Genomic DNA, 26,030 nt, shown 5'->3' on the forward strand with positions numbered 1-26,030 from the left:
AGGGTCAGGCATGGGCAAGGAGAACCCAGAGCCAGCTGTTTCCAAATTGGTTACCAGGGCACCTGTTCCAGGGACCACCGTCAGGCCAGGCCCAGACATCTGGGCACACTCACCGAGTCCTGCCTGGGGCCAGGGCCAGGGCCAGGGCCGGGGGCAGGCAGGGAAGTCTGGCTGATCCTGGGCCGCTGCTTCCTGGGCAGCCAGGGGAGCAGGGCCCAGAGCCGCAGACGGGGCGGCTTGGGATCCTGCTCCATGCGCCCGGCAGGGCCGAGGCACCATGGCAGGAGCAGGCAGCGTCCGGGGCTGCTGCGGAGGTGGCCAGGCCCAAGGCGGATGTGCAGGGTGAAGGCGGGGGCTGGGCCAGCCCAGGGCCACCAATCACTCAGGGCCTGTGGTTTCCCAGCTCCCTTACCACGCTCCCTTCCTCTCTCTCCCCCACCCTCCCCATTGCCGGAGGGCTGCCCTCTGGCCCTCCCCGCCATCCTCCCTGTGGGCCTGCAGAGGGAAAGCCCCATATGCCAAGCCAGCTGCTGAGGAGGAGACAGGTGCCCAACAGGCAGACACAGGGACAAGACATGTTCAGGCAGATGAGGAGGGATACCCAACAGGCAGAGGCAGGCTCCCTACAGGTGAAGACAGAGGAAGGCGCACATCCAACAGATGGGTAGGAGAGTCCCTGTGCTCAGCAGGCTGGGATGCACGGGGCCATGCACCCAACAGGAAGGAGGTGGGAAGAATACACTTCCGACAGGCAGAGACAGATGGGGACGTGTACCCAACACACAGAGGAGGCAGGAAGGGACTCACACCCAACAGGCAGAAGTGGACAGGGACTCACCTACCATGGAGAGGCAGATGGGGGGGGACACATTCCAACAGGCAAAGATAGATGGTGACATGTACCCAACAGGCAGAGACAGATGGGGATCCAACAGGCAGAGGCAGATGGGGGCTTGCATCCAACAGGTGGAGACAGATGGGGAATGTACTCAACAGGCAGAGACAGAAGGGACACGACACCCAGCTATGTGACATGGACCCAACAGGTAAAGACAGGCGCTCATGGAGTGGAGACAGACAGGAAGCCAACAGCAGAAGCAGGAGGGCAGCGGTCAGAGGCCCAAGGAGGCTGACACACACCCAGGGCAGACACACAGGCACCCAGAGGGTCAGACCCTGGACTTGAGGGAAAGAGCTCTGGGTTCTTGCTGGTCCAACTGGGGGAACGTCACCTGCAAAACCCCGGCACTTGAGAGAGAGCAGTCTGGTACCCGTGGCCGACTCATCTCTGAGGAATTTCATTTCTTTGGGCTTTCCATCCCATGCCAGGGCCTGAGAGGGGCCCAGGATCAAGTCACTAGACAGAGACGGATTACACTGCTGAGTGTAATCTGAGGACTCTGACCCTGACCCAGACAGATATCCCAAAGCTGTCATGCCCCACTTCAGGAATCAGACACTGAGCCCCACCGGACAGCGCCTCCCCCAGGCTCACAGTGAACTGCTGGCAGAGCTGGCTCAGACCCAGGTCCTCTCCCTGGCAGCCGCCTGGCCGGGGGTCAGCAGGCCTCAGGGGCCAGGAAAGGGAGGGCGGGGAAGTCAGCTAGCACCACGTCCTGCCGAGCCAAGCCCGCCCCCTCCCTCAGTACCAGAGAGAGTCTGGGGACTTCTCCCTCTAGATGCTGACCCTCAGAGACGCCTCCCTTGAGGGACCCTGAACAGCCACAGAAGCTGCAGTCACGAAAAACTGCAGGTCACTCAGGCCCGAGAGGAACCCAGTAGGTGGGACAGGCAGAAAACCTGGCTGAGAGGGGCTGGGGAGGGCCAAGACCACACAGCAACACCGCCCCGCCCAGTCCTGAGGTCTGAGTCTCCACTGCTAGGTCTGCCTCTGACTGAGAACCATCCCTGGGGACAGAGGTAGTCACCCGGAAACCCCAGGGCACAGAGCCACCCCCAAACCCATTCCTGGCGCAAAGCCTTGGTGACAGACACCACTGGAGGCTGGCCAAGCCTCTGCTCACCTTTCTGGGGCAGGGGCGTGAGTCTCTCTCAGCCCTGGGGAAGTCTGCTGGGGTCTGCATGGTGGGGCCCACGCCTATGGCCAGAGAGCCTGGCTACTCCCCTCACTTCTGCTTTTGCAACTTTCCTGGCCCAGAAGGCAGGGTCCCTGACCCACTCCTTCTCACTTCCCCCTCTGCTGGGAGGAGGGACAGAACATGGGTAAGGCTCCCCTGCGGAGGAGGGGACACCGTAGACCCCAAGCCCACGACTCCAGGGTGGACCCAGAGAGACCCCGCTCCTCATCTCCTCTGATCCTAAGGAAAGGAGAGTGGGACACAGACAGAAGTCACAAGGAGAGGCGGCAGTGACGCAGGGGACACCCTCTACCTGCAAACACCTCCAGGAGAGAATGGGGGGCAAAAGGCTGCAGGGCCACCATCTCTGACAGTCCGGCCCAGAGCATGGGCGTTCCTCCCACTGTGGTGACCTTCCCGTCACTGGGCCCACCCAAAATGGCAGCCCACAGAGCAGGCGCGACTGCACTCAGCGCTGCCCTGAAGAAGCCGGTCAGCCCAGGGCCCTGAGGTGGGGGCGGTGGGAGAGGGGGAACAGTGCAGAAGGCATGGACCTCACAGGTAGCCATGAGGCAGGGGGAGGCCGGGCCCGGCCCTTTGCCACATGTCCTCACCACATCACTCACCCAGTGCCCTCACAGGAACTGACACACACAGATGCACGCAGTCCGCTGATCGGAAACCATTTCCACAGACATCCCTTCTGTGGAAACACACCCCCACGTACACAGAACTTCCCCTTCCAGTCCCCACAGAGCCCCTGACAACAGTCTGAGGAGGCCTGCTGGCTGTTGTGCAAGATGCTTCCTTAGACTGAGGCCTCTCACTGTACTCCAGCTTCTTCTGGAGGGCCTGGGGTCTGGGGTTGCCCTGAGAGCCCCAAAGCTCTCTGGGTCCAGTACCAGCTACGCCCCCTGCCCCGACTCCTCACTACCCCTGTATCCTTCAGAAGCAAAGGAAGGCTCCCCATGGCTGGCAGGGCACAAGAAGGGGCAATAGGAAGGAAGCTGTCTCCAAACTGCCTGCACTGGAGGGGTGTGTGCAGGGCCTGGGAGCTGCCGGTGGCAGCAGCGGGGAGGACAGCACCAGATCCCACCCCCTGGTCGTGGCCCCATTCCCCCCATAGATACTTCCTCTTATTTACTTCCTCCCACAAGGCAGCTGGAGAGAAGCCCAGAGCGCGCCCCCCGCTCCCCGCCGCCCCCGCTACCACACTCCCTGCCTGATCCCTGGCCTGTAGGGTCCCCATCCCAGGCCTCCCTCCAGCAGCTGCAGCCCAAGCCCACCTGCTGATCTCTGGCCCTAACGGACATCAACAGCCCCGCCCCCAGCTGGCAGCATCTGCAGGGCCTCCCAGGGGTGCCCCCTCTCATGGGGCAAACATCCCCAGACACCTCTCCCGGCATGCCTCTCGGCAGTGGGTCCACAGTTCCCAGGCCTCCTTGATAGGCGAGCTGGCCTTGGGCCCGAGGCCAGGACTGGTATGCAGTGACAATGAGAATTGTGCCTCTTAACTGAGTATTTATTGCAGGAAGCCATTCTTTCCTTCAGCTTTTATTGGTGTGCATTCTGCCAGGCTCGGGTGTCCTACTCCAAGGGAAGTGCTGTCATCCCATTCCAGAGAGGAGGAAACCAGACTCAGACAGAAAGTGACTTGCCCAAGGCCACATGGCCAGAAAGGCGGACAGCTCGGGACAAAATCGAAGCCTACAGGCCGAAGCATTTCATCATCACCCTCCTTGCGAGGCTGCCAGCCTGCATCCTCTCTGGACATTACTCACAGCTATGGGCCCCCGGCTGTGTCCCCAGACCAGTAGCCAGACACTAGGAGGCGCACGTGTTAAGGAAGTCTTCAGCCTTGTCCTCAGGCAGCTCCCCGAAACACACAATAACGACACGGAAGCATGGTGTGCAACAGCGCAGGCAAAGAGCTGGAGGTGCCCACAGGTTCTCACTACCTGCCTGGGGTAAGATCTGGGAAGATGCGACAGTCTAGCTGGACCCTGAAGATGAACAGGAGCTGGCCAAGCAGAGAGGAGGAAAAAAGACACTCCATATAGAGAAAGACCAGCACGGAAAAGAGGCCAGGAGGGCAGGGTGGGAAGTTAAGAACCGTCTACTCATTTGCTCCCGTGCAACCCTCACTCCCTATCTAAGCCTCAGTTTCTTCTGTAAAATGTTCGCACCCTCAAAAGGTTGTTTTGAGAAGCAAAAATGGGCCACAAAGATAAAGGGATGTGGTAAACAGAACTCCCTGAACAGCAAGGGCTTTCTTACTGCGGCAGGGGCTCCTCTGGGCAGGCTGAAGGGACAGAGTCCATGGGTCTCAGGTGTTGAGAGGGTGGAGGGTGAGGGAGCCTTCCCCGGCCAGTCCCAGGGAAATTCCCCCCCAACACCTGAGACTCCCAAGGCTCCCCGAAGTCCACAATCACATCCTGCCTGAGCTCCAGCCAGGGGAGCATGAGGGATCCGGGAGGGATCAGGGTTTCATAAACAGGAAGAGAGGAGGGGAGGGGGAGAGACGCTCAGCTCTCAAAATAGACCTGCAGGCGCTTCCAAGGGGTCCAGCTCCGGAGATAGCCAGGGAGGGGGCCTGGGGTGCCCAGTCCACCTCCAGGAAGGGAGGGAGGGTGAATGGAGCCCCAGCATGCCTGAAGGACCAGGTGCACACGGGGAGCTCTCATCCTAGACTGCAGTCCTCTCTACAGCTGCTAAAACCCCAATCCTTTCTTCTGCCTGAAACGGATCAAATAAACAAGCATTAAACACCAATATGATGTCTCAAACACTGCTGGATGCTCCAATTTATGCACATCACGTTCCCTCCTTCTGGGTGGCCCTGACGGGTGGACTCTATTCTCCTTTTACAGAAGAGGCATCTGAGCCTCCGAGGGGTAAAACAACTCGCCCAAGGTCAGCTGGCAAATAAGAAAGAGGAGCAGAATTTTGAACTCAGAGAGCCTGCCTCTCCTCCAAGTCAGGCCTCTCCTCCCCCTGGAAGGCCCACTTCTCTCTCCAGCTGCCCAAATCCCGGCTTTCGAGGCCCAGGCAAACACCAGCTCTGCGGGGAAGGTGACCTGGTGCCCTACAGCCCACGTTTCCTCTTCTGCCACACACAGCAGTGCCCGTCCATCTGGTCCACCCTCAACCTTGAGAGTGGATGCTACTGGGTTCCCTGAGACGTGCTCATCTCATCATGCCCCAGAGAGGCAGGTAGGAAGGTGGTATATTTCACTGCCCACTGTCAGGCCTGGCACTGAATGGAGGTTCTATGTGCCCACAGCCTGTTCCTCCCCATCACTGCACCCACCACACAGCTTTCTTGTCACCACCCTTCCCCAATGCTGAGAACTCCCTGAGGGTGGGGTGTTGACTTCATTTTGGGATTCCCAGTGCCATGAACATGTGATGATGCAAAAGATAAACCAGCTCCTTCCACTGCACAAAGCGATGAGGTTCTGACCACAGGCTGAGCGCCCCCTGGTGTGTTGAGCCCAAAAGTGGGCACTGGGGATGCTACAAGATTCTGCAGCAACAGAGAAGGTGAACGAGCAGGTGCCGAGTAATGACGGAAACTGTGCTCACGGGGACGCAGTGCTCCTCCTCTTCAGCACTCAGTGTGTCTCCTGGGCTGGGAGGAATGTGGGTTCTGTGGTCAAGCAAGACCTGACTTCATTGCCCATTAGCGATCTGACCTAGGGCCTCAACTTTCTCATCTGTAAAATGGGGAGAGTAACAGTTTCTACCTCTGGGGATGTTATGAGAACCAAATGCAAAGCTCCTGGTATGGCACTTTCTCTCCCTTAACGTAGCATTCAAGGCTCTCCCTGCCCCATCCACGTCCAGCTTCATCTCCCTTCCCACCCCAGGATCTGCTCCAGAAGCAGGAAGGAATCACAGACTTGGGATCAAGAGTAGTTTGTCCACCTGGGTAAGTGCTTGTCTTCTCTTAACCAGCCCCTCTAGCTCTGAGGTGAGAAGCTGTACTCACCACCAGTTCCCTCAAAGCTGCAGGCACCTTTGCAACCCCTAGAACTACAGCCCCAAGATCTGAACATCTGGACCTTCACTGGAGACCTACAGTCCCTTCATTACTAGGCAACCAGGAGCAGCTACTTGGTGGGAAGAGATTCTCCCACAGGAGGCTGAGACATGGGGCTGAGACAAGTCAAGGGGCTCAGTCCACATGACTCGGCCTGGCCTTTGGTGACCCAAGGTTGCCATAGTAACAAAAAGAGGAGGGGTGGGAGCCTACTTCTGTTGGCCTGCCCTACCCCAGGAAACTCGGCTCCCTTATCTTAGGAGGCTGAGTCAAGACAAACATCAGGACCAGCCCTCAGTCTATCTCAAAGGTCAGGCTTATGGTCTGGTACCTAAGCAGACCCAGGCCAGAAGGGCGCGGCCACTAACAGGCAATGGAGCTGAGCAACACGGCCAGGCACTCAGGCTGCCAGGACTAAAGCTACTGTGTGCCAGGCAGCTGCTCTTCTATCTGTTCTTCACGTCACTCCTGAGAGGTAGGAGGCAGGTACCATTATTCCCATTTTACTGCTGAGGAAACCAGACTCAGAAGGGAGAAGCTTCAGGTCAAATGGCGATGGTGGAGGCAGGACCAGAACTCAGGTAGGCTCTACCGCCAGAACTCAGGCCCTGTCCTGCCTGGTGGCTTCCACAGCCCCTCCCCAGCCAGCAGCTCTGCGACCTCACAACGCCTTGAGAACTGGGTGAGGCCATTCCCAGCACGGCGATGAGAAAGCCCAGGCCAGACTGTCCCCCAGCCTCATAGTGCTGTCAACACACAAAACCAGCAACAGGCCCTGGGGGCTGAAGGGATAGACCCAAGGGGAGCAGAGAGCGTAGAGCTGAGGGAGCCGGCCTGGGAGGGGGCCTGAGAAACGGCCTGTGTGCCCCACGCCAGGCACTGGGCCCTGGTGTGACTGGAGGCCACCAGGCTCCCTCCAGCACCAGGTGCCATGCCCTCGTCAGGCCCAGTGGACTTAAGCCTCTCCCATCACCCCTTCACCCTCTTAATACAGTCAGCCAAGCCACCACGAGTAAATAAGCAGAGGAAGCGTCCTGGTCTGGGGGACGGGTAAACCTGAGTTCTAGCCTGGCTTCTGACCCTGTCTGGGCCATAGTCCACTCCCCTGAGGAACCGGAAGGCTGAAGCAAGTAATCCTGACATACGGGGCTGCCTCGAGCATTAGGTGGGCCCAGAGAAGGACTTGGGCTTCCCTGGTGGCTCAGATGGTAAAGAATCCACCTTCAACACGCAGTTCAATCCCTGGGTTGGGGAGATCCCTTGGAGAAGGGAACGGCTACCCACTCTAGTATTCTGGCCTGGAGAATCCCATGGACTGTATAGTCCACGGGGTTGCAAAGAGTGGGATATGACTGAGTGACTTTCACTTTCAGAGAAGGAAGGCTGAGCTGGGCCAGGGGGCCTCACACCTGGGCGGGACAAGGTCAGTGCCTCCTTCCTTGTCCACTCCAGGCAAACAGTCACTCCACCCCTGACGATCCCTAGCTCCGGTGCTAGGGCCTGGCCCTTACCTTGGATGGCTGAAGCCCAGCTTCCTCCCCTGAGGCTTGTCCATTCTGGAAAAGAGAGGAGAGAGTGGGGAACACTGTCAGAACTTACCAGAGTGGCACAAAGCAAAGACAGACCCTATGGGGCGCCCCAGCCCTTGGATGCTCCCAGTGGCTAGAGGGGCCCTGGAGGTGGGGGCGGGAGTTCTGGGAGGGGACAGGCCTCAAGCCTTCTGCAATCGCCCCAACTCAGGTAGCCCGCTTTGGGCACCCCTCCCATGTTCTCTGCCTAGAAAACATCTCATCTTTGAAGGTCCGGCTCAAATGCCATCTCCTCCCAGTGAGAAGGAAAGGACTGTGGGTGTGTGCCAACTAACCAACTCAAGAGGCCTCAGTTTCCCAATCCGTAACATGGGTATTTACATCCACCTCCTAGAGTTGATGCAAGGGCTGAAGGACATAAAGTCTGGGAGAGTGTCCAGCCCAGAAATGCTCTGGCCCTGCCTGCTCTGGGACCCCTCTCCATCCTTGCAGAATCACTGCTACTCCCTATGAACCTTCATTTTACCACTTATCACAATGCAGGGACTACGGACTCGTGGGCCGTGCGTGCTAAGTCACTTCAACTGTGTCCAACTCTTCGCAACCCCATGAACTGTAGCCTGCCAGGCTACTCCAGACAAGAGTATTGGAGTGGGTTGCCATTCCCTTCTCCAGGAATCTTCCCACCCAGGGACTGAACTCATGTCTCTTAGGTCTCCTGCATTGGCAGGCAGGTTCTTTACCTGGGAGCCCCTCCTAATAAACGGGAAGTCCTGGGAGGCAGAGATGAGGCTTTTGGTGCTAACAGCTGCTCTCTTCCGCGCCCCTGCTGCACGCCGGCACTGGCTTTGGTACCTCACATCTGTGGCACCATTAAACCCTCCTGACCTGGGAGGTAGGCCCGGGTCCCATTTGGCAGAGAAAGAAACTGAGGCGCAGAGAAGCCTAGTGACGGCACCTAAGCCACAATGCTGCTCAGCGGGGATTCAAAATCCGGTCTCTGACACCAGGAGGTGCTCAAGAGACTGAGGAAGAGGAGCCCAGCGCCCAGCCAGGGCAACAGAGATGCAGGCATGGCAGCTCACCCCTGCACAGTCCTCCAGACCCCAGACTTCACCCTCCGCTGGGTGCTGTCCACCCTGGGTATACCACCCCTTTCCTGTGTGATATGAAGTGAGTAACCTACCCCATCCGGGCCTTGGGAAGCTAAACGGAGCGGTCTCCAGCCCTCATGTGCAGCAAGAGTGTGGAGAGACCAGGAAGACCCAGGACTTTGGACCAGGGGCCAAGTCCACAGGGCAGCTGCAGTCTTGTTGGCAGCAGCAGGCACAGCTGTGCTTTCCCCATTATATAATCTCCCTGCTCCTGGAGCAGCACTCCCTCCCCGCCAGTCCCTGGACATCCTGCCCCTTGAACCCCCTTAATGCCCCTAATCCTCCCCAGGGGCCAGCGTTCTGAGGCTCCACCATACGTGTTCTCTCTCAGGAGCTTGGGGAGCAGGACTGGGTGGAACCAGGCCTGAGGGGAGGAGGAGGCGTGAGGCCTTCGTAGACGGAGTTCCACTTCACCCAGCATTGCAGACTCTTGACATAACTCTGGATGGTAACAAGGGCCTACACACCAGCCTCCCCCATTCTAAGCCCTCACCCTTCCTAAAACTCAACTGCAACCATTACATTTGAGTGACTCCCCTGGTCACTCACTTACTCCTTACTGAGAACTTTCTAGGTGCCAGGCCTCAAACTCTTCCACGGCTTCCCACTGCCTGTGGGATAAAGTCCCAGCTCCTTGGTATGGCATTCAAAGCCGTCATCTCCAGCTCCCACAGGTGATTAATGTGGGTTCTGGAATCTGACCTTGTGGGTTCAAATTCTGGTTTCTATCACCTGCATAACCCTGAGGTTACTGCATTTCTCAAAGCTTCAGTTTCCTCATCTGTGAAATGGGGATAAAAGTAATGTACCTCACTGGGTAGCTTTAAGAAGCAAGCAAAATAGTGTCTATAAAATAGATACATCCAGGGACGTCCCTGGTGGTCCAGTGGGCCAAGACTCTACACTCCCAAAGCAGGGGGGCCCAGGTTGGATCCCTGGTCAGATCCCACATGCCACAACTAAAGATCCCAAGTGCTACAACTAAGACCTGGGACAGCTAAATAAATATAAAAAAAAAAAAAAAAGTACAGCTTGCATATAACTGGTCCACAAACAATCACCATTATTACTATCCCGATTTTGGAGCTAAACTGAACAAGCTGAGACCCTGAACAGGCCAGCTTGTCCCCAAGCATTCGCACGGTGGCTCCTTCTACCAAGAAAGTCTTTCCTGCCCAGTCACTCCAGCACACTCCTGGTCTTCTTTGAGGACCTGGTTAAATGTCTTCTCCTCTGTCCATACAGCCTTAAGTCCTTTCCTCCCTCCTCTGGGCCTCACAGCACCGAGCAAACCTCAGATTAACTCAGGGAGGAGCCACGGCTTGTCCGGTATTGTCTCCTTGGCACCCAGCTCAGGGTCTGGCACATAGCCTGTCAAATGAAACCTCAAACCAGCAAAGCAAGCAAGGAGGCCAGAGTAGGTTCTATTCCTCCCATTTTTCAGATGAGGCTCAGAAGAGCTGAGTGACTTAACTGTGGCCTCTCTGTTAGCAGGTGACAGACATGGGGCTATGACCCAGAGTCACGTGAATCCCCAGTGAGAGACAGGAGGAGGTGGTGGGTGAACCCAGAGGTGGGCGCTTACAGGGCAGTATCTTGGAGGACTCAGGGAGCCTGTCTGGCTGCCTCCAGTCCCGGGGTCTGGCTTGGGTGCCATCCTCATGGAACGCCCAGGCCTGTAAGAGCTGATGCACAAGGTCTCTAGGGGGAAATGGGCGGCCCTAGCGAGAGCACTAGGAGTGCAGAGAGGACCACAGGTGACCTTCCCCTTGAAAGCCAGGGTCCTGGGAAGACAGGGCGCATCTGCCCTTCCGGACTGACTATTGTACAGAGGGTGGAAAGAGCACAGGTCTGCAGCCACAGAGACAGAGCCCCTGCTGCCGGCTCTGCCAGCCACTCGCTCTGAATGTGTCTGTCACATTACTTCTCGAGCCTCGGTCTCCTCACCTGTACTAGGCGGGCAGGTCTGTCTTGTTCACAGTGGCACCCTGCTGGTTGGAGAAGTACTTGCCGCATGGTAAGTGCTCAATAAACACTTGCTGAATGAATGAATGAGGACAATGATACTGACCTTGCAGAATACTGAATGGAAGACCTCGTCTATGAGTCTACAGGAAAGGCCTTCTGGCCCCTAAGAGGGTGGAGACTCTCTCCTCCCGCTTCCTCAGAGAGCAATACTCATGGGCACAGCGACCGAGGGCCCCCAGGCCATTGCGCCCCCTCCCCAGAGGTCAGAGATGGGTTCCAATAAGCATCCTTCCTTCCCACCCAAGCCACTCTGTCTTGGGAAAAAAAGCGTCCGGGGCAGTGTCTGGAGAAGCTGGGCAGCAGATGGACAAAGACAGCACGTGCCCCATAGGCAGGAAGCAGCCCCAGGAGTTGGGTTCAGAGCCCAGCACTGGCAACTCTGCCCGCTGCTGGAAGCTGGGGGCCAGGTGCCAGGGCTGGCGGGAACTACTAGCCCTCAGCCAAGGCTGGACAGGAGAGTGTGCCAACATCCGGAGCCTCTCCTGGAGTACCTTCCACCTGGCCGGCTTGATCCCAGCTCTTGCCTGTCTTTAAGTCTCCCCCCTACTAGGTAGAAGACAGCGAGAGATCTGGATTCTAATTCTGACTCTGACATTAATTCGCAGGCCAGGTCCCTCTGAGTTCAGTTGTTCCATATGATGACAGAGGTAATACTCCCTACCCTGAGAAGCTGTTTGCAGAATTATTTGACTTTAATAAGGCCACCCTGGTGGAGTGCGGTGGACAGCACAGAGCAAAGCTCTGCACAGCAAGGCTGGGCCTGCGGCCACGGTTACTGAGCCCAGCAGGGCCAGGGGAAGGCCCCGGCAGGATCCTCACCCACACTTCCAGTGGGGTGGCTCCACCTGGGCCACACCCCAGACAAGGCCCTGCCTCTGAGCAGCCCATTCTCGGCAGCTTCACAGGGAGGGCAGATCCCAGGCCTCTGCCAAATGCCCTGCCCAGCCCCTCGGCCTGCCTCCCTCCCGGCCAGGAGCCTGTACCTGCAGGTCAGGGTGCCGTATCACTTACGTGTCACCTGGGCTGAGAACAGCAAGGCCCTGTTCTCCAGTAAGAACCTGCACCCAACCCGCGCCCTGGCCGCCCCATGGCTCCTGTTACCCAAACAATAACACCGAGTCGCCTGGCACTTCCATGGAGTGGGGAGGAGGAAAATGGGCAGCACTCCTTAGGCCTCCGTACCCTCTCAGGCCCAGAAAGCAGAGGCCAGAACCCAGCCCTGGCCAGTGGAGAAACAGAGGTCCAGAGAGGCTATGGACTGACTGAGGGTCACACAGCAAATTCAAGGTGAAGCTCCTGGAGAAATCACAGCCCCCCTAAACCAAGGAAATAAGCCTGCCTTTTTTTCCTCTCAAAGTTCAGGTGGAGTAGGACTAAAACTGAATTGAGTTTCCTGTTTAAACCTGGTCCCTGCCTCAGGATTTCCCAAAGAGAAGCAGGAAGCAGTGCCCTGGACTGGGAATTGAATTTCTGGGTGTCTGCCTTCCCAACTAGTATAACCCACAGTAAGTCCCTCCCTGGCCTCTCCCAGTCCACCTTCCTCTAGGGAGGCCTAGGTCTCAAGTGTGTGCCAGGACAAAGGAATTTACCTCTGAGCGCCGCCCCCAACCCCTTGTGCCCCAGTCCTAGAGGGTGGGCAGCCCGTGGCTAGGGGCTGCAGAGGGCCGTGTTCCTCAGTTCGGAGGGTGAGTCAGCGGGAGAACTTCTGAGCTGTGCAGGGCCCGTAAAAACCCCATGGCAGGGATCCCAGAGCAATTTACTCCAAATTGCGCCTTCAGGTTGGTTACCTAATCTTGCCGCGCCCACCCTCCAATAGCCAGTGTCAGCGGTGACCATCCCTTTAAAGGGGCAGCACACTCCGGGTGCTGGGGACCCAGGATCCTCACTCAGCTCCCAACCAGCAGCCCTGAGGGGCAAGGCACTTGGTGGTTGCCCCAGGTAAGAGAGGGCAGAGGAGGGGATCTAAGTGGGGAGGGGTCCAAGCCCCAGCCAGAAGAAAATCACTTTGGGTCTCAGGCTCTCTGAGGTTTCCATCATCTCCCTCATATCCCCACATACCCCTGGAAAGGCAGTATCACCCACTGTCCTTCCCATAATGAGGCTGAGGGGAAAGTTTTCTCCATCTGCCAGTTCAAGGGCTTGACCTTGACCCTGGGGGGCACAGGAAGAGCAGGCCTTCTGCAAGGTTAGGGCCTAAACCACAGTATCCTCAGGAGGCAAAAGTTGCTTTTGGGAGAAGCTAGGCAGGCAAAGGCCAAATTCCCTAGAGGCCCAACCCTTCCTATGGGAGGGGGCAGGAACCAAGGACCTCCTCATCTCCAGGAATAATTTTCTCAAAGGTCTAAGGACTTTTCCCCATTCTTTTCTCTCCAGCCTGGGAGAGGTGACACAGGCGTCCTCTGACCCTAGCCTGGAGCAAAGAAAACCAAGGGTTTCAGTCCCAGACGGGCAGAGTCACCCCAAATTCCACAACTGCGACGATCAAGAAGGAAATCCTTCTAAGGTCAGCAGCGGAGACGCCGGGAGCCCTTGGGGTAGGGCCGCTGTGAGACATCAAGAAGTTGGCAGGGGGCGCGGGGGAGGGGGCTCCCATGACCCTCGTCTCGTGGAATCCAAGACATCTGGCATCCCAGCCCAGGTCCGTCTGCCCTAATGAAGGAACCTCCGACGGCTCCGGGTACAGGTCCCAGGTGTGTGTGGGGTGAGGCGGGGGTCAGATCTAAGCGCAGCACAGGATTCGCTCTCCGGGGTAAGGGGCTTCCTCGGGGCTTGGCAGAAAGGTCCCTCGCGCACACACACACGGGGCATTAGGGGGTGGAGCCGGAGACGAGGCTGGAGACCGGAGGGCACTCGCGCCCTCGCGGGCGCCCGCCAGGCTACAGCGGCGCCGCGAGCCGCCCCGCCCCTGCGGGGACTCGGGCTTGCCGGCCGCCGGCGCCCGTCCCCCGCCCAGCTCACTCACCTCCGGGTCCAGCGGCACCAGCTCCATGAGCGGCCAGGGCTCCTTGAGCTGGGCGAGCGGCATCGCGCCGCCGCCGGGCCGCCCGTGCTCCACCGGCGGCCAGAGCCGCGCCGCCTCCTGGGTTCTGAGGTCCCACGCTCAGCGGCCCCAGCGCCCCCTTCCTCCCCGCCGAGACCCTCTTGCTCTGGCAGGGCCGTCCGCCGCCGCCGCCGCGGCACTAGCACTTCGGCTCCCTCCGTCACCCGGCGCCGCCGCGCCCATTGGCTACCTGCGCGAGGGGGCGGGGACAGCGAAGCCCCGCCCCAGCCCCCGCGGCGCGGCATTCCCAGGGAGGACCCCCGCCTCCGCCACGCCGGGAGTGAGGGCCCCGCCTCCACCGTGAGCCCCGGGCCCACGCTCCCCTCCACCCAGGAGAGGCCCTCCTGGCTCCTCCCTCCCAAGCCCGGTCCCCGGGGCCCAAACCGCCCCACACTCAGCTCATTTGGAATAGCTCCCCAGATGCCCCCTCTCTCTCCAGCGGGCCTGTACCCCTTTATTCCCTTTACCTCCCCTATCTCCCCTCAAACCACCGCCGCCCCTCCCCCCCACTCCCAGTCACACCGAATGTCCTAGGCCTGACCCAGGGAGAAGCTGGAAAAGGAAAGGAGCCTGAGCCGTACTCCCCTCGTTGCGAGGCCCTAGGACACTCTCCGCATCCCACCCTCCCACACCCCCAAAGCGACAGTGGGATCCCCTGCGCCCCAGCTCCGGGCAGGGTACGGATCTTCTTTCGCCACCATCAGGGCCCACAGTGCCTCCAGACTGATATCTTAATACGTGTGCTTTGCTCTTTTCAAGCCATGTCTCTCCAGAATCTCTCCAGCTGCAAACCTGGCTCCGGGCTGATTTGGGTTTGTGCCCCCTCTGGGGAGGCTCCCAGGATCCACCGACACTTGGGCTGCACTTGTAGTAAGAGGCCAGGGAGAGGGATTCCCCCTGGAGAGACTCAGCCTCCATCTAAAGCGGTGTTAGGAGTCCAGGTGTGGTGAGATTCACCCCTGGAAGAGTGTAGAGATGGGCTTGCGGGTTTCAGGGAGGGGGAAGAATGGCCATTTGCAAAGCTGTTCTAAGGCAGGATTGTTTATCAGAGGTCTTCTTCTGATCAGGCTTCACCAACTTATGACCTCCCGGTTTACACGTCATAAAACAGCTTCAGAAAGTCACCCTCGGGTGACTTACCCGAGGTCACACAGCAGGTTGGGAACGGATTATAGGACCTTAAAAAAAGTCAATAAAGGTTTCTCCTGAATCCACATGTTCCCATTATTTCATGATTTTCCAAGGGTAGCACCTCAACTGTTGAAGTGAATTGAGTTTTGAGTGGAAAAGACTTTGGAACCTAACAAATTTGGGTTGGAATCCTGTCCTTGCTACATCCTTAACGTTGGAAAACTCCTTTCGTGTCCCTAAACCTGTTTCCTTATCTGTAAAAAGGGAATCATGATTCCAATCTTTCTGGTATATCCTGAGGACTAGATTTAATTCAGTAAATATTTATGGGTATATATTACATGCCAGGGCCTCTTCTTGAGCATGTACTGTAAACCAGCCCCACTCCTAGCAATGAACAAAAGAAAATCCGTGTTCTCATGGAGTTTACATTTGGTCTGGTGTGCTTAGATGAATAATCACAGCTAACATTAACACAGCACTTACCAGGGACCAGGTACTGTTCTAAACACTTCACCTGTAAATGCATTTAATCCTCACAACATCTTTATACAGTAGGTGCTGTTATTACTCCAATATACAGATGAAGAAATTGAGAACAGAGAAGTTAAGCATTTCATTTGTTGGGTCCCTCCAATGTTACACAGCTAGAAAATGGCAGAGCTGACAGACAACCCTGGTAGTCTGGGCCCAGAGTTCATTCTCTTGTTCACTCACTTGGTTACTTCCGTGATGAGGGCCAAACCGGAGGTAACCTGGGCCAATGTTGGCACCTGTTATTATCATCAGCGTTAGTTATCAGTTGACTGGAGCCAGTTTCTGACACCCCAGCCCCTGCTGCTCAGGGATAGCGTTGTAATATTTGGACCTACTGAGACTAAAAAATGGTTATTGCTTATCTGAATTCAGATTTAATTGGGTATCCCATTGATTTGCTAAATCTAGTCATCCTACTCAGGACTCAGAACAGATTGCACACAGGTGCCGAATATCTGGCTGCAAACCAGTTTAAATAAGTTAAACTTGGGAAGACACACTGAGACCCAGAGAATAAGGGCAAAGGACTGGGTGAGGAAAATGAGGTGATGAGTGGGAAGTGTGTAGGTGAAGGCAAAACTGGAATGATTTTCCCTTCAGTCTGCCCCCTTCCTGGAGCTGCTGTTCTTGTCCTTTCCCTTCTTACACGAAAGGATTCCCTATCAAGTGCATCATCTCAATTTAAGGACCCAGTAGTGATTGTGCTTTCCTGTGAGTATTTCATTTCCCATGTCCTCTGAAAGGCAGCAGGTCATGATGGAAAATGGAGCGGAGGGTGGGGGAGGGGACAGAGGGCACCTGGGCCCTGCCTGGGAGCTTGGGCAGGTCAGCTTGCCATCATTGTAGTAGGGATGTTGCGGTCACTCAGCAGAGAGCTGTGGACATCAAGACACCAATCTATAGCCTACAATGTGCTGATCCCGCTGCAGCCTCAGCTCACAGTTTTCTCCGTTTCTCTCCAGCTCCAGCAGTTCCCCTGACTGGAACTTTCCTGACTTTCCTGCAGTTCCCCTGCCACAGCACCTTGTTCTTTGTTCTTAAAACTGTCTTCCATCTTCCTCAAGCCAGTTTATCTCCGCAATCACTTCCTCCAGGACATCTTTCTTTACCTCCCTGTTATGGACAATGGACACTGCTCCTGAGTGCTCCTCAAGGTGTGAAAGCGAAAGTGTTAGTCACTCAGTCGTGTCCAGCTCTCTGAGACCCCATGAACTGTAGCCTACCAGGCTCCACTGTCCATGATGTTCTCCAGGACAGAATACTGGAGTGGTTTGCCATTTCCTTCTCCAGGGAATCTTCCCAACCCAGGTTTCCAGCATTGCAGGCAGATTCTCTACCGTCAGAGCCACCAGGGACGTATACCTCAAGGTATACTTTTGCATTTGTTTTTGTGATTGCTTGATTAACATCTGGCTCTTCAATTAGACACTAAGCTGTGAGAGGGCGGCAATCAGCTCTTCTTGGCTCTTTCTTGTTTTCCTGGCACCTGACACTGCCTGGCACATAGGAGATGCTCAGCGAGGTTAAATGATATGTGCAGCAGCATCTGGCTGCAACACAGTAAACCTGGGACTCGGATCCAGGCAGCCAATCTATCTCAGGCTCTGAAATGATACACTCTGAGGCGTGGATAAAAGCTAGCTATGATTACTATTCATAATAGGATGAAAACAGGCTGTTCTGGGCAGTCACTTGAGGTGTTTGTTAAATGCATGACTCATAAGTGTGTGCTGGACACAGGTGAGGTTCTTAGTCTGTCCCCTGTGGAAGAGGTTATTCTGGCCTGGAGCAGCGGTCTGAGCTGATAGGGGCTGAGTACCTGGTTTTAGGTCCTTCTCCTGTAGCCTGGCCATGAGCTTGCTATAGTGTTCAAGAGTGCAGGTTCTGGATGCTCCCTGCCCCAGGAAGGGAGTCTGTCACTCCTTTTTTTTGGCCTTTCAGTAGAGGAAGGTCTTGGCACATGTGTCTCCCAGTAGCAGGTGGAACAACATGTGGGGAACGATCATAATGGTAGTTACCTTTAACCAGAACTTGGCTCAGTATTTAAATACTCATCAGCAGCAGCTATGACAGCTTATTTTTTCAATCTGGATAATTAAACGTTTAAAAATATTTTATTTATTTATTTGACTGCACCAGGTCTTGGCTGTGGCACACAGGGTTTTCAGTCCTCATCGTGGCCTGTGGCATCCAGTTCCCTGACCAGGGATTGAACCCCTGTCCCCTGCATCGGCAGGTGGATTCTTAACCAGTGGACCACCAGAGAAGTCCCAGTGGTATTATCTCATCTTTCTTTCATGGCACGCCTCTCTACCAGCAGTCATATTGTATATTTACCGGTTTATTGTTTGTTTCTCCCACTAGGAAAAAAGCTCCATGAGGTAAGACTTGTCTGTTTTGTTTACTGATACTCGCTGGATATGGCAGTCACTGCAAGCCCTCAAAATAGGCTTGTGAATAGAGCCACACCAACCTGGACTCTAACCCCTGCTTGCCCGCTTCCTAGTGGCCTGACTGAGAATTTCAGTTAACATATCTGAGTTTGTTTCCACATCTGTAAAATAGGAGTGGTTATGAGTTATTAGGTGAAGTCAGAGAACAAAATACCTGTGCGGTGTCTGGTGCACGATCAGTGCTCACTGGAAAGGGTATGTGGGAATCCTAGACCCTCTCCCTTCTCTCCAAATTATTGCCCCTGAAAAGTAGGAAGAGGGCAGTAGACTGGGGCTTGGGGGGCTCACTGGGTGAGTTCTCCATTGGTGAGAGATGAAGACGTAAGAAGAGGCTTCAGCTTGAAGGAATTCCCATGACTGTGATCAAGAGGCTGGTAAAGAATGAGGCCAAAAGCCAGGACTAGGCTGTTGGTCAAGCTGTACAGGTTTCTGGCCAAATGAACCCATTCCTTTGATCAAGTTGTGCTAAAGAGCTTGTTCATAAGTTACACCAATCAGCCACCTCTGGCCCTTTCCTGGATGATCTAGAAGATGGAATTTCCTGGCCAGGAAGGCAAAACAGCTGTGGTTGTAGGGACTCTAACTGATGCTGTGCCTGCCCAGGAGGTACCAAACTGAGGGTGTGTAGGCTGCCCCAGGAGCAGCCAAACCCAGGGCATCATCTCCAAGGCCTGGAGCAAGATCCTCAACCTTCAACCAGCTGTCCCTGGACTCTCCCAAGGGCTGTGGTGCTGGCCTGCTCTCTGGTCCTGGTGAAGACTGAGAGGTGTACAGGCAAATCCTGCATTCCCAGGGCTAGAAGTTTAAGTGTGCCGGAAACCAGTGGGCCAGCTGCTGCTACAAAAACTAGCCCCAGATCCTGCCTTGTTAGTAAAAAGATTTTGGATGCTGGAGAAATAAATATGAGGCCAAGGGCTGTCAGAGAAGAAGAGGAGACATGTGAGCATCCAGATGAGACAGTCCCAGGGCTACTGGAGAATTAGCTAGTGGGGTCCTCCACTGACCTGGAGATGGGGCCAGGGGCGGGAGGGCAGAGAGATGCAGAAGCTTCTCGCTGCTGGTTACAAAGGATGGGAGCTGGCAGGAGAGGGAGATACAGCAGTAGCAAGAGATGAGGATGGAATTGGAGACAACGGGCGGAGAGTAAGCAGGGGGTCATCAACAGATACTAATGGTCAGCTATATGCCAGGCACTGTTCTGGGCACTGAGGACACCGTGGAGGAAAACACAGAGAGGGTCTCTGCCCAGTAGGGGTGAGTAAACTATGAATGGCCTATGGACCAAACCTGGCCTCTTTTATGTGCCTATGAGCTAAGAACGGTTTTTACATCTTTAAAAGACTGAAAAAAAATCAAAAGGATATTTTATAATGTGTGAAAATTATGTGAAATTCAGATTCCAGGATCCATAAATAAAGTTTTATTGGAGCACAGCCACGCTCCGTTTACGTACGGTCTAGGGCTGCTCCCACACTACAACAGCAGCGTCGAGCAGTCGCAACAGAAACCATATGGCCAAGAAAGCCTAAAATGTTTACTAGCTGGCTCTTCAGGAAAAAAAAAAATTTTTTTTTTTTTGTCAACCCCTGCTCTAGGAACTTGCATTCTCTTTGGAGAAATGGTTAAACAAACAGGTAAGTTAATTACAGAGCCAGATGGCATCAGCATTTCCTCACACCCTGCTTCTGCCTCGGCCACCTTCCCCTGGAAGGGAAGTTGCTCCCTCCAGCTGGGATGTAATAGAGCAAGAGAGGAACTGGGTCATTGTGACCAGCCCCTTGCTTCCGGGCCAAGAGGATCAAGCCTTTCCTGGAAGGAAAAAGTCACTGTCAGTGATTCGTGAAGTCCAGCACCCACTAGATCCCCTTCCCCTGTCTCAGATTCTTGATCTAGGAACAATTCCTTTATGACTTTGGAGGAACATCGTCACCTTTGTCATCAAGGCCTGCCACCTGGGTGCCTGCCACCTGTGTGCAGTGTCTCCTTCTTTACAGAGTCTTCTCTCACACTATCTCCTTGAGCTCTTACAGGATAAGACATGGCTTGGGGTTACTGTTCCCCTACAGATGAGGAAACTGAGACTTGGAGGGAGGACCAGCATCACATAGCTTGAAATAGCTTGCAGAGCCAGGATTAAAAGTAGTGCAACATCAGCTTTGGAAGGGCCTTTGAGACTGTCTCAGCCAGAGATAGGAAACTGATGGCCTGAGGCAAGAGGTGAATCAGGTAAGGGTGGTGGCCAGTCCTCCATGTGCAAGACATAGGCATGCATTGTCTGTGCAGAGGTTTAAAACATTAGTGAAACTGGGTGTGTCAGCTTTTATTATCACCATGCCCTGGCAATTCTAAACAATGTCCTTGGTGATAAAACCCTCCCTCCTGAAGAGATCTTTATGGTCTAACATATATATATATATATATATATATATATATATATATAAAATCAGAGAAGGCAATGGCAACCCACTCCAGTACTCTTGCCTGGAAAATCCCATGGACGGAGGAGCCTGGAAGGCTGCCGTCCATGGGGTCACTGAGGGTCGGACACGACTAAGCGACTTCACTTTGACTTTTCACTTTCATGCATTGGAGAAGGTAATGGCAACCCACTCCAGTGTTCTTGCCTGGAGAATCCCAGGGACGGGGGAGCCTGGTGGGCTGCCGTCTATGGTGTCACATAGGGTCAGACACGACTGAAGCGACTTGGCAGCAGCAACATGTATATATATATAGGCTTCAAATTAGTACATTTTATCACCTAACCTTTCATAAATAATGCATTCCACGTGGAAGTGAATGTGAAGAATTCCGTTATACAACCGGCCCCAACATACACCTTCAGGTGAGAGTTCGTAGCAGGTCAGCATCACTGGAGCTCACATCGGGAGTGTTCATGTTCCTGTGTCCCTCCATTTATCTACATTTTTAAAGTCTTGATTGAATTTCAGTATTTCTGTTTTATGGTTTGGGTTTTTGCCTGTGAGGCATGTGGGAACTTAGCTCCCCGACCAGGAATCAAACTTGCACCCTCTGCATTGGAAAGCAAAGTCCCAACCACTGGATGCCCACGGAAGTTCCCATGTCCCTGCATGTAAACAGCAGATTTGAAATCAACAGTGATAGCACAGTGATGGTAAAACAGTAAATTGTTACTGCCGTTCTGTCATCCTCTGCGCATATCATTCTCTGAACTTCACAAGTTGCCTCTTTTAGAGGCATTTTGTCGTGTGTGTGTATGTCCCTTTTTGTTAAAAAAAATAATGTAACCAAAAATTATTAGTCCATTACTTTGTTCCCCTTTGTACTACAATTTTTTTAAAATTTATTAAAAATTTTATTGGTCTGAGTGTATATATGAGGTTCAATAAAAGCAAGTTTTTACTATTTTTGTTGCTTTTCTGCCATTATTATTATTTGTTTTATTTCATAATTATTATTGAAGATAATCTTGTCATGTTGGCCTTAAAAAAATGATCTATTCTACCCACACTACTGTATACAAGATGGATAACCAACAAGGACCTACTGTATAGCACAGAGAACTCTACTCAATATTCTGTGATAACCTATATGAGAAAATAATCTAAAAAAGAATAAATATAACTGAATCACTTTGTGGTACACCTGAAACTAACACAGCATTGTAAATCAACTATATTGCAATAAAAATTAAAATATTTTTTGAAAAATTACCAGAAAATATAAGTTAAAGAAGTTAATGAAAAATAAAATCTGATAACTTGGGGGGAACAAAGATACACTCTGGGTGTCAAACATACCAAGTTCACCATTGGTCTGAAGACAGAATAGGACCCACAGACAATGACATTGTTATCTTCTCAAACATAATCACCATTATTATTTTATTGAGCCACCTACTTGGTGCCAGGCACTGTTCTAAAGTTTGATATGTGTCATCCTGTTATTTTCCCCACTTAGCAAATATTTATTGAGATCCTACCCATGTATGAGGCACCATGGTAGGTGCTGGGGATATGACAGCGAACAAAGTCGAATGCTTTCTCTCTCTTACCCTTGAACCACTGGACCTGGAGGTGGAATGGGTGTTCTCTATGTGTACCATCATGTTTTAAGAATAAAGCCATGGTGGGAATACAAACTGATATAGCCATGGAGAACAGTATGGAAATTCTTTAAAAAACTAGGGAAAAAGGAGAAAATGGCGGACAGGAAGGCGGGAGAGGAGAAGCCTGAGAAGCCGCAGTGAGCTGGAGCCGCCAGAGGACCTGAAGAAGAAGCAGAAAAACCTGTGAAAACTAAGACTGTTTCTTCCAGTAATGGAGGGGAAAATTCCAGCTGCAGCGCTGAGAAGCGATCAGCTGAAGATGAAACTGCAGACCTCCCAACAAAGCCTACAAAGATCTTCAAGTTTGGATTTGCCATAGGTAGTCAGACGGCAAAGAAAGCCTCAGCCATATCCATCAAACTTGGCTCAAGTAAGCCTAAAGAACCGGTTCCAACACTTGCTCCAAAAACATTTTCAGTAGCAGCAGCTTTTAATGAAGATAGTGAACCAGAGGAAAGCCTCCAGAAGTAAAGATGAGGATGAAGAATATTGGAAGGGATACACCAACATCAGCAGGACCAAATTCCTTCAATAAAGGAAAGCATGGGTTTTCTGATAACCAGAAGCTATGGAAGCGAAATATAAAATCTCATCTTGGAAATGTCCATGACCAAGACAATTAAATGATGTGTTTTGAGATTAGGGTGTGGGGTGGGTGTAAAGTTAAAAGGAACAGTTTCCTTTTTTAAGGAATCAATTCAGTTCCGTTCAGTCGCTCAGTCGTGTCCGACCCTTTGTGACCCCATGAATCGCAGCACGCCAGGCCTCCCTGTCCATCACCATCTCCCGGAGTTCACTCAGACTCACGTCCATCGAGTCCGTGATGCCATCCAGCCATCTCATCCTCAGTTGTCCCTTCTCCTCCTGCCCCCAATCCCTCCCAACATCAGAGTCTTTTCCAATGAGTCAACTCTTCCCATGAGGTGGCCAAAGGAATGGTATAAGACTGTCTTTGGAGCCGCCTCTTTTTTCTTTTTCTTTTTTTAAATATTGAGTGATACACTAATGAGAATTTGAAATTTAAAAAAAAAAAAAACCCTAGGGAAAAAACTACCATAAGATCCAGCAATCCCATTACTGGGCATATACCCTAAGGAAACCACAATTCAAAAAGACACGTGTGGGGCTTCCCTGGTGGCTCAGTGGTAAAGAATCCACCTGCCAATGCAGAGCGGGAGACATGGGTTTAATCCCTGGTCCAGGAAGATCCCACACGCTGTGGGACAACTAAGCCTGTGAGCCACAACTACTGAGCCTGCACACTAAGGCCCAGAAGGCTCAGACAAATGCTAAAGCCCAAACACTCTAGAGCCTGATGCTCTGCAGCAAGAGAAGCCACCACAATGAGAAGCCCATGCACCGCTGAGTTTTTTTGGTGGTGCTCCCCTTAAATTCTGCATCCGTGATGGTTCCTCATTAACTTCATTCTAGTAACCTCAGCCTAGTCCTGTCCTTGCTCATGCGATCCTTTCAACAATCATGTGAAGTAGGTGCAAAAATTACCTCCGTTTTACAGATAAGAAAAGTGAGGCACAGAGAAGCTAAATGATTTGCTCAAAGTCATACAGTTAAGTGGTAAAGCCGGTGTATGAAGTTCTCTTAGAGTCCATGCTCTTAACCCTATTTTACATTTTGTTTATATGTACGTTTTGTGTAGTCCGTACGGGTTGCTAAATACCTCAAATAACTTGAATTTAAATTTTGAATTTAAAATGAAAACTACAGGGAGGCACATTCTGCTGCCCCTCTGGTCAGGGAAAGCCCTTGGGACATGAGGCACAGACTGAAAGGCAGCCACCCCCTCACCTGTCACACAACGCACATTGGCGGGGAACCTGGGGTTAAACCATTCATAGATGACCTGCTTCTGGATCAGAGCTTCCTACGTAACACAGCAGCTCCCTTGCTGGGATCTATTGAAAGTCAGAGAGAAGGGTTTGTAAAAAGAAAATGTATATATATATATATATATATATGTATATATATATATATATATGTGACAGGAAGAAGAAAATTTAAAATAGAACTTTCCTGCCTCTTTAAAAGTCAGGCCACCTGGGCTCCAGTCCAGTTTTGTGACCGTCAGCAGGCAGCCGCTCTTAGATAAAACAAGCTCATCAGATTACCACAGTCTCCACCACCCGCTATTGTCCCAATATACCTCATCCATTTCATTCACTTGCTATCTGACTGCTCCTGGGGGCTTGGATTTGGACCCCTAATGTAGCCATTTCACAGATGGAAGAATCCAAGCCCCAGAGGGGAAGAGGTTTACCCAGTTCACACAGTACTTTGAGCTGGACTTCAAGCCAGGCCTTACACAGCCCTTCAGTAACAAGAGGCACTTACGACTTTACACTTGATGGGGGCTCAGAAAGGAGGTTTCCAGACAGATCAAGCTAACCCCTATTTCCAGAACACCTCTCACTTGTCTCCAAGGTGGGTGTTTCCACATCAACATCTCATGGGAATCTCCCAATGACTCTGGCAGGTCAGCCTTGACAACCTCTAGCTTACAGGTTAGAAAAGGGCTCAGGGGCTTGTGATTCTCCCAGGATCTCACTGCAAGTTTGTGGCAGGTCTGTCTAACTTCACTAGCTCTTGACATAAGAACGGAGGAGTCCACCTCCTGCTCCCTCCCAAAGGCCCCCCTCCCTTGCTCTCGCTAGGATTTTCTGAGGCTGAGGCTGGAGTCACGGCTGGTTAAATTTGCTCTCTTCCAGAAGGATGCTGACACAGGGCAGCCTGAGAGTCAAGCTGGAGTTGTCAAAAATACTGATATAGGGACTTTCCTGGTGGTCCAGTGGTTAAGAATCTGCCTTGCAATGCAGGGGACATGGGTTCGCTCTCTGGCTGGGAAACTAAGATCTCACATGTCTCAGAGCAATTAAGCCTGCATGTCGAAACTACTGAGCCTCCACAGTTCAGAGTCCTCTCTACCACGCACCACAGCTAGAGACCCTGTGCGTCCCAAAGAAGATTGTGTGTGCCACGATGAAGACAGCCAAATGGATAAAGATTTTTAAAAAGCCCATATGCCAATCATGCGCTAGATGCTTTTCAGAGTTTTTAGTATTCTCTTCTTTATATTTATCTGCATCCTCTAAAATTTCCACAACGAATAAAATATTTTATTTTCTTGTGCAAGGAATTGCTTGATCTAGGCCTAGAAATGATTCTACTGAAGGTGTGGGGAAACAGGGATCAATATCCCCAATCTGCAGTTAAGGAAATTGAGGCTCGGAAGGCTGGCCTAAGGTCACACAGCTAGGAAGCGATGGAGTCAGGATGCTGTCCAAATTCAAGGCCTGTGCTCTTTCCATTCCACTACTCTGCCTACCCACCCCCCTTTGTTTTGTAACACCTTGTTCCACAAAGGAGTTCAGGCAATTTATTAAAAAAAAAAAAAAAAGAGGGAATTCCTTGGCAGTCCAGTAGTCAAGGCTCAGCACTTTCACTGGAGTGGCCTGGTCCCTGGTCAAGGAACTAAGATCCTGAAGCTGCATGGCATAGCCAAAAAAATTAAAAATACATAAAAGGAATCAAGCATTTATCTTAACTTTCCTGTACAAACTATTTCAGGAAAATCAAATAATGGATGAGGAAAAGTTATTCTTTATGGAAGAATTCCAGCTAATGAATGCAAAAAGAATAATAGAATTATTAATAGAAAATCACCATTCTGTAACACCTAATGAAATAATGGATCATCAGTGGATGCTAAAACTAACAGATAAAACTTTGGGGGGAATTCTATAATGAAGAGAGTAGGCCAAGGGCCCTGAAATCATGAATCAGTCAATAAAAATATTTTGAGTCAATATTATGTACCACTAGACTTAGCAGCAGCAGCAGATATGACATGGACATGATATGATATGACACGTGGACATCACCAGACGGTTGACACTGAAATCAGACTGATTATATTCTTTGCAGCCAAAGATGGAG

The 26,030-nt window shown here is 52.6% G+C and overlaps 2 protein-coding genes and 1 long non-coding RNA gene across 13 annotated transcripts in view; 2 read left to right on the top strand and 1 right to left on the bottom strand.

The window, feature by feature from the left end:
- Positions 1-14,030, bottom strand: part of RPS6KA1 (ribosomal protein S6 kinase A1) — a 37,763-nt gene extending 23,733 nt beyond the window's left edge. For 3 of the 11 annotated variants that reach the window (XR_006058884.1, XM_027965465.2, XM_042244502.1), the window contains exon 1: positions 114-320. Coding sequence is in view for 10 of the 11 variants with exons in the window: in XM_042244502.1 (XP_042100436.1) it covers positions 114-279 (166 nt within the window). In the remaining variant the exon portion in view is untranslated. Of the gene's footprint in view, positions 1-113; positions 321-1,232; positions 1,358-2,024; positions 2,138-7,631; positions 7,677-8,835; positions 9,067-10,750; positions 13,745-13,793 lie in introns of those variants that run through there. The other 8 variants (XM_027965468.2, XM_042244503.1, XM_060410645.1 and 5 more) reach the window with 7 other exon arrangements.
- Positions 12,683-15,081, top strand: LOC121818775 (uncharacterized). Its single transcript, XR_006058885.1, has 2 exons — positions 12,683-12,769; positions 13,205-15,081. It is a non-coding gene; the product is annotated as an uncharacterized LOC121818775 (long non-coding RNA).
- A 7,083-nt stretch (positions 15,082-22,164) lies between these two features.
- LOC101110394 (PEST proteolytic signal-containing nuclear protein) lies at positions 22,165-22,767 on the top strand. The gene is given in 2 exon segments (XM_012151398.4): positions 22,165-22,533; positions 22,536-22,767. Coding segments are annotated over 2 exon segments (528 nt in total). The 5' UTR covers positions 22,165-22,172; the 3' UTR covers positions 22,703-22,767.
- The last annotated feature ends 3,263 nt before the right edge of the window (positions 22,768-26,030 follow it).

This window comes from Ovis aries, chromosome 2 (assembly GCF_016772045.2).
Source record: "Ovis aries strain OAR_USU_Benz2616 breed Rambouillet chromosome 2, ARS-UI_Ramb_v3.0, whole genome shotgun sequence".
NCBI lineage: Eukaryota > Metazoa > Chordata > Mammalia > Artiodactyla > Bovidae > Ovis > Ovis aries.